We start from the raw sequence: 8,883 nt of genomic DNA on the forward strand, positions 1-8,883 counted from the left end.
GCCAATTGATTATGATGGAAGTTATTGAGCAACTGATATCCCAGAGTCACGTTGGGCAGCAAATGGGGGTCCTTGTTGATCTGATCCACAGCAAATTGGACAGTGAGAAAATGTTGGTAATGTTTGAGCATGACCCTAATGTGACAAGAAGAAAGTAATAACTAGGCACAACTTGGCATGCACAGGAATGGCAGGGTGTCATAATGGATAAAATATGGATAATGAATATATAAAAGACTACTTATAAACCATGACTGATACTTGAAGGACACTCATTGAGAGAAGGAAAAAAGATGTAAGTGGAAAAGTTAACATACTGGTTGAAATTATGAGTGTGTAAGTAAGTGTATACACATCTTCATCAGACACTGGAATCTATAAATAAAGGATAGACAACTGCAAGAATAGTGTGTTGGCAGTCGAGTGGGAGGATTAGCAAATAAACTTAATTACTTCTATTTTCACTATATTTTAAGGCAATGACCACCAGTTAAACATAGGAGAATAATGAGATATTGGAATTTTGCAAATAACAAGTGCATATTTAGAATAGCTATTGCGGAAAGAAGAAAAATCATGACTCATTGCAGTATAAAACAATACACTTATAAATTTTACAGTGAAATCAGTTTGCAAGTTTTGGTGATATTTTCAATTTTTTAATAGTACCTGATTAGGAGGAGAAGCAATAGTTACCAGGAATGATCTGGGGTAAGTGCGTGACTATACTTAACTAAATGATTGGTGCTGTTTGAAAAGTCATGCTATCATAGAAATTCCACATTGGAAAAGACTAGCCACTTGTCCCTTCCTCTGATTTTTCCCCATCATGTATTATTTACACATTTATTTGCAAAATACATTTGCTGTGCCAAACACCATTCTTGGAGCTAGAAATCTAAATATAAAAATTAAATACTAATGTATATTTTCCTTATGCTTGGTTCATAGGAAATAACTTGTATATATACATATACACATAAAATAAATGTGCAAAGTAGATGCATAAAAAGCTTATGAAGAAATTTAAGGAATTCTGTTAATAATAACTGGAAGACTCAAAACAACATCCTTATAGTAGGTAGTACACATGATCAGATTTAAAGGATGAAAAAGTGTTTTGAGAGGCAGAGTTGACATGAGAGCATCTTTCAGACAGCCTGTGTTAAGATACCATGAAAGAGCTGTGATTTCATGTATGAAAGACTGCAAGTAAATAAGTTTAGACTCAATGTCAATAACTTGAATAGGAGTGTTGTACAATAAACTTTCAAAGGAAAATAATCAGAGCCTAAAAAGCTATAAAACTGAAACAGATGTGTTGTAATTTGGTACTGTAAGTCATTATTATCCATTGATGTTCCCTTGTACCTGGAGCCAAGGAATAATATTGACACAAACACTTGTGTTATAAAATATTATTCTAGTAGCTTTGTGAGCTAATCTTTCCAAGATACATGAGGTCTGCCTTCTTTTCATATTCAAGATTCCATGTTCTCTAAAAGGAATTCATTCTATATTTATGTCACTTTAACCATTAGGACATAGTTCCTTCCAAAGACCTTTAATTTATATGTTGGTGACTTTAAACCAGCTCTCCTATTTATGAACTTTTTTAAACAAGCCCCGTCAAATGAAGTGAGTCATTCAAATTAACCACCTTTGGCACATAATAACATTTACCACATTTCTCCTAGGTTTCCACATCCTCTTCAATCTTCTCTCAAATTTTCCACAATCTTGGGACAAGAAAATAACACCATTCACAAAAAGTGGTCTAATTAGAATTTTATACTGAGAGACCCTCATATTCTTTGTACTATAAGGAAATTCTTTCCTTCAAATCATTTCATTTTCTCTAAATTTATCAAATACTTTTTTCTTATTGTAACTATGTCATGTGTAGTGTTCTGGTGTTGTTCATTTTGAAGTAAAAAAAAGACTGCATATATCACAGGTTAGGTACTCTTTGTTTCATTTCTTTACAATCATCAAATTTTCCAAGACTGTATAAAGAAGCTAGGCAAGACATACATTTTTGGAACTGACAGATGGAACACAGAAGGTGGAGAAGTAATGACAGTTCGCCTGATACAAAGACTTCTAGATGAAGAACCAACAGGTAAATCAAGTTTTGGTGTTGACAGCCAAGAGGGAGGTTGGCTTAAGGGCTGTGGGACCTACAAAGTGAAATGTGGAGAGTTTCCTGAGACCTTCACTGAAGATAAATCATATCACTTGATCTCATTTGGTTCCTGATCACATTGGAGATATTTAAAACAGTTTCTTTAGATTTGCCAGAGGTGTCTGGACTTCTGAGTGGAGCTGGCCCCTGGGGTCCACAAATTTGCCTTCGACATTGTCTATCTATATTCCCCTTTAGTTAGCCACAATACTAGTTGTAGGAGTGTCATTTAGGAATTGGGTCAAAGAAGCTGGGATTTGGGGTAATGCAGAAGTATCTCTGCTAATACCCTGCCCAGTCAAGGACTGAAAAAGGATTTAGGGAATCAATTGCATCCCCTTTCCCTGACACCCTCATGTTACATCCCTTAATTATTTTGTTCCTAAATAAATTCTATCAGTTTCATTTAGGCATATCTGTGTGACTCTACTGGTGAGAGAGAGAATGTGTGGGTTAAGGGAGAAAGGAGAGCAGACCTCCATTTTTAAAACAGATTCCAGCTGGGGTTTTGTGGGGGAGGCTTCAGTGTACAAAGCTTGACAGGGACATTTAATTGGGGTCACATTTGTTTCCCCTTAAAGATAATACATTCCTCTAACTGCCTTACCCAGGCACAATCATCTAGGTTAGTGGTTCCAAAACTTTTTTGGCCTACCACACCCTTTCCAGAAAAAATTTTACTCAGCACCCCCTGGAAATAATATTTATAATATTTATTGAACTCAGAATAGAATGTAATACAAAAAAAAAAATGTGGCCATCACCACTACCTTGGATCGCTGTAACACCCACCAGGGGGCGGTAGCACCCACTCTGGGAATCAGTGATATAGGGGAACCTCATTTTGCAAGAAACCCTATATTGTCTCCCTAGTAAGGAAGGTGGCTTTGAGAGAGAAGTGACCCTTATATATCAGCCAGGGGGTTGTCAACTATACCCCCATCCTCCTAGACATACTCCTTCTTACAACTGTCATTTGGTCTGAATTAACATTTACTCTTTTATTAAAGCCTTCTAGCTCTATGCCTTTGGAAAATAAGCTGGATTACACTCTTGTACTTCATCAAGTCCTTAGAAAAGATGGGACTTGCGTTACTGCATTGGAGGGACCTATTGATTGAAAGACTCAGGTCTTTCCCAAAGCATAAAGAATCGTGGTCAGTAACTAACTTTGAAGATTTTAATATAGAAAATCCTGACAGTAATTTGTTTTAAGATATACTTTTGTCATAACAAAACCTAATGAGATGGCTGAAATACTTTCTCCATCCTCAAAGTTGATGTTCTGAAAAAAAGAACATATGAAGGAATTCCAGCAAAAAAGAAGACAATAATCAACCAAGAGAAGGATTAAAAAGGAATACAACTTTGAAAGAAGAATATGACGAGTCATAATATCTTCTCATATGTAATCAGAAGAGTTAAATGAGAGTAAGGAAAATAATTTTTAGAGACTTTGCTTGCCAATTTCTTAGTAAAACTACACATGGTGACTAGATAATACATGCAGGAGGAATAAGAAATAGTGTGTGCTTTGCACAACTCAGGTTGCATATATCCCAGAAGACCGCACAATGCCATTTTCTCTGAGGACATCGGTATAACCATCTAATGGCAATTCTAATATCAGATTGAATCACTATCTTCTCTCCTAAAATGAATGAAAAAGATATCAGAAGTATTAAAAAGAAAAGGAAAGAAAAATAGAGAAATCAGAGTAAAAAGATTGAGGTTAATAAAAAGAAGTGAAGAGATTTTTATATTTTCAGTTTCTAAAGGCTCCAGAAGAGTGATCTAATTCAGAAGGGGAATTATTGACACAAACAATACTCTCAAATATAGTTAACTTTGCCATATTCTTGATTGATACAGCTTTTGAAGTCAAGGTCATTTTTCTTAATCCATTCATCCTGCCATGCACAGGGTGGTTAGATAGTTCAATAGAGTGGAATGACCCTATAATTTATATTTCCTAGGCATAGAAGTGGTGAAAACTCAATACAATTGATGAATTTTTCCAGGTATCTAAATACATGGTCCTTGTGGTTACTTAAACCTTAATATAGTTTTGTATTTTATTTATATTTTGCTATTATATTTTAATGATGAAACTCCAATAAGAAATCACTTTCACCAAGTTGTCTTAAAGGTCATAAAAACTTATTGGGAAAGATAACCATTTTGTACTTTTCCATTGCTAAATCTCTTTCAGGCAGATAAGACTTGAAGATATTGATTAAATATAACTTTAGATGGATTATGGAATTCTGAATTAGTTCTCTTTTCTGGTGTCTTAATAACTTACTGATAGATTCTTTTCCCAGTTTATTATATAAGATTCAGAGAATATAACTGGGCAAATTTCATAAAACAGAAGATTAAAAAGTAATCCCCAAAACTTCTTCATCAATATGTGTCTGATAAGAAATCTGTCTTTTTATATTTGGGACTAGTACCCTTTTCTCAAATAAGGGTATTATTGGGGAACCTAATTTTGCCATTTGATCCCAACATTGAGTGTATTCCCTTCCTGTTATGTCTCCCTAATCATTGCCCTTGATGAGTTTCTTCCATCCATGGTGATAAATTCCTCACTCTGTCACCACATATTGTGTATATATACTTTCTGTCTGCTTGCTCAATAATACACAGTGAAAAACCCTGTAATATTACCAGCTTCCTGAATACCATTTTCCTTATAATATTTGAACCCAATTCTTTTCTTTACCCAAAACTGTGGAGCCAGGTAAAACACAATTCTACCCCCAAGACCAGGTAGTCAGGAATATGGATGATGACATTTCACCAATGAGAAAAATAACACAGAAATAAAAACTTACTTTGTATTTGCATATTTCCCGTTTGCAGAACATTTGAAAGATTCCTTGTCAATTTCCATTTCTGTCTTCAGAAACAGTGAGAGGAAGGCCCCTATCACTATGTCTCCTTCCTTTCTATACGTATGGCTGTAATCTCTTTTTAAGTAACAAGGATGTTCTCCAAGCTGATATTCAGGAAAAGAAAACTGAAAAATCAGGATCAAAAATATTCCAGGGAAAAATAGCCCCAGTTCACCAAAACCCATGGCCAAAATCCAAAATCTATAAAGTGTTAAAGAGTAGAGAAATCTATTAGGATTGGGCAACTATTTTCATGAATCTACAGACAAATTTTCTGTTTCTTAAAATTTTGCTTTTCTAATAATTTTTTAAACAGTTCTATTTTGAACAGTCCTGCATATTTAGGAAATCCTAATAGGAGACAAAACACAAGTCTCTTTTTATGATAAAGGAAAAAGATAGCTGAATAGTTATATTTATGGGACATTTTTGCCTTCTGGATATTAATCTTGTTCTCTATGGATAGGAAGTGAAAACTGCCACATCTTTATGCCTCTAGAATGTTAGTCAAAAAAATATGTTGACCAGAGTCTGAAAGGATGAGTTTCTGGGGACCATCCTGCCCTGAAACTTTTCACCTGCATCCTCCTTCCTGACTTAAAAACTGAAGTGATAAAAATAAGTTTTGCAACCTGCTTCCTTGTTTCAATCCCTGAAGTATTAGCAGCTTCCTTGGGGTTTGAGATGTCCAAAGTGCTGCCTGATCTGTCTCAACTGAGTACTTGAGAACTTCTGGAGTAAAACTTCCATTCTCAACAACCAAAATCTCTGCAATGACTCAATATTTCCAGATATTACATCAGACAGACTCCAGTTTTACATGAAAAGGCAGAAAAGGAAAGTGAAAGATTCCATGACGAGGCCCAAAAGATCCAAGAAGGTGTTGAATCTAGCCTTGATAACATTTACCAGAGTGTTTTGGAAGTACACACTTAACCATTGTTGAAATTTATATATATATATGTATATATATATATATATATATAATAGTAATGACAAGAATTTCAACATTTAATGATACCCTCACCATGAGTTTTTCTTCTAGAGCTTTTGATCACAACCCAGATATACGTGTCAATTCTGGGGGATCTTTTTCTCAGTCTTCCCTCACATTGTGGGAGACCACTTATCCTACACATATCCCTGATTTCTCAAAGCTGGACAAATGTAACCACAGAGTATGCTATCACTTCATCACTCATTGCTAAATTTATCATGTAGTCCAGTCTACTTATGCTTTACACCTGTATATAAGGAATAATGATCTCTACACTAGTTTCCTTTATATGACCTTTATTATAACAAACCCCACTTTAATAATAGCAATTAAAAGTACTTATTTTAAAAATATCACTCTTTTCATTAAAGAATTAGAGTTTTCTTTGTAATGTTCTATCAATTCATTGCCGTGACCCTTCCTGAATTAACTTCTTAGGAAAATTTTCATTCTAAGTCCGTGATTACCTACAGCTCCTATGGCACATGATCAACCATTTTATTCACAATGTCTAGAACAGTGCTTTACATGTAATAGGAAATGAATAAATGCTGGTTGATTTCTTGCTCTCAAAAGCAAGATTGGAAGATGACAAAATGACTTGACTCTAATATATAGTAGAGTATGGCAAAATTTAAGCACCTGAGTTTAGATATGTACATATGGACAAAATTTGGTTTTCTAAATTTTTTTTGAGAATTTGGACTACTTTCTTTTCCATTTTAAATAAGAGAATATATTCTTTTGAAAAGTTAAAATTGAGAAGTGGAGCCAAGATGGTGGAGTAGAGGCAAGGAAAGCTCAAGCCTCTATGACTATACTCTCCAGATAACCTTGAAATTGTGCTTAAAAAGAATTCTGGTGGAGTAGAACCAACTAAGAAACAGGAAGAAACAGCATTTTTGTAGAAAACATAAGGGGAGATAGATAGAGAGGGTGAGTTACAGTGAAGTGAGAAGGGAGGTTATTGCATAGCAAGATCACACCATAGTGCAGAGACAAAGGGGGAGAATTAGTGGAAGGAAGGATGAAGTGATAGATGTAGTGGTTCAAATCAAACAGTCTAGATAAGGAAGAGTGAATGGAGAAAAGGACAGGATCAAAAGGGGAAAATAAGATGGAAGGGGATTCATATTTAGAAATAAAAGTGATTAATGTGAATGGGATGAATTCATCCATAAGAAGGAAGCAGATAACAAAGTGAATTAAAAATCAAAATCCTATAATATGTTGTCTACAATAACACATTTGAGGCAGAGAGAAAGAGAGTAGATGTCAGAGGCTAGCGTGAATGTATTACCTGGTGTAAAAAAGGCAAGATTAACAACCTAGACCTCAGATATACCTAAAGCAAAAAGTGATCTAATTTAAAGAGAAAGAAGGGAGATAGAGGGAATTCTGGGAAGATGGCAGCTTAAACACAGCAAGGCTCTAGACCTCTGAAAACCCTTCAACACTAACCAAGGACAGAGTGCTTCCAGGGGACAGAAAATCAGGTCTGACAATAGAACAGAGCTGAGGAATCCTCCAGCTGAACCCAACTTAAAAGGTACATAAAAATACTTTTAAAAAGCCTGAATTCTTGAAAAGTCAGGTTTGAGGGGAAAGGAAGACATAAGATCCCAGGTCCCCTCCCCCACCTAATATGCTGAATCTAGAGCAGATCCTGGAATCTCTGGGTTGGCAAGGGTGCTAGTCCTGAGGGAGTGCCTTTTGGAATAAGGAACTTCTGGGACAAGATGGAGGACATCTTGAGTGACAGGAATGTTGGTTAAAGACTTTGGAATGTTCCCAGGGTGGCGTGAGCCAGGGCCAAAAGGCAGTTGGAACCACCCCTATAAATACCCTGGGACAACAGCACACTTGGTCTCATTTTTGAGAAATCTTGGGAGGAGGGTATATTGGAGGGAGAGTAGGCCCTAGACCTGCAATCCAGCTACCATACTTGATTGCCATAGGAAATCAATTATCTGCTACTAATAGAGCTGAGAGAGACAATACCACAACCAACAAGAATAATACCACTACCCTTCCTTACCCTTTGGCTTGTGCTATGGCCAGGCTGGGCCAGGGATTGAGAGAGGGAGAAGTCTATTATCAAATCTATCATCCATTTGATTTAGATAACCTTTACTTATTTAGATTTAGCTTAGTATTCCCAAACCCTTTTATCCTATTCTCTTGTTCCTAACCCTTATAGATAGCAAATAAATCCTGCTGCAGTTCAATCAAAGAAGATTGGTGTTCCTTTTCTAATTGGTGAATTATCTATAGCTGATTAGGTAAGAAATTTATAAACCAAAGTCAGAATAGCCTTTATCCAGGGAGCATATCTATACTAGCCTGAACTAACCCTTTACCATCAAATCCAACCCCAAGCCAAGGCTAGAGGAGTTGGTAAACACTTATAACTCCCATTAGGTTCCTGATTTGGGCACTGTTGTAGAGGCAGAGGCTTGGCTAAGCTGATCTGTGGAGATCTATTTATCATCTCTGATAAGGATGGCTTAGTTGATAAGAAGGTAAGGAGACATGGGAGACAATCTTGACTGTTAACTCACAGCTGCTTCTTTGAAGTGCCATTGAGTCACAAGTTTATTATATATGAAAATTCAAACTCCCTTTCACCCACAAGCACAGAGTTCTACAGCTTCACAGACATTGCAATTAGTTTAGACAACACACAGAAACCTCAGAAAGTTCAAAGTGAAGATAAGAGTACAAGGTTGAATTATAACTGCCTCATCATCAGTTAAGTCTGGGAATATCTTGCTGGGTCTGGAAGTTCCTGAATGTTTTGG

The 8,883-nt window shown here is 35.9% G+C and overlaps 1 protein-coding gene across 1 annotated transcript in view; it reads right to left on the minus strand.

The window, feature by feature from the left end:
* Nucleotides 1-5,270, minus strand: part of LOC123251057 (vomeronasal type-2 receptor 26-like) — a 246,525-nt gene extending 241,255 nt beyond the window's left edge. The window contains exon 1 of the mRNA XM_044680227.1: nucleotides 5,026-5,270. Coding sequence (XP_044536162.1) covers nucleotides 5,026-5,270 — 245 coding nt within the window. The remainder of the gene's footprint in view (nucleotides 1-5,025) is intronic.
* Nucleotides 5,271-8,883: the final 3,613 nt, after the last annotated feature.

Source organism: Gracilinanus agilis, chromosome 6, assembly GCF_016433145.1.
Source record: "Gracilinanus agilis isolate LMUSP501 chromosome 6, AgileGrace, whole genome shotgun sequence".
Classification (NCBI taxonomy): Eukaryota; Metazoa; Chordata; class Mammalia; order Didelphimorphia; family Didelphidae; genus Gracilinanus; species Gracilinanus agilis.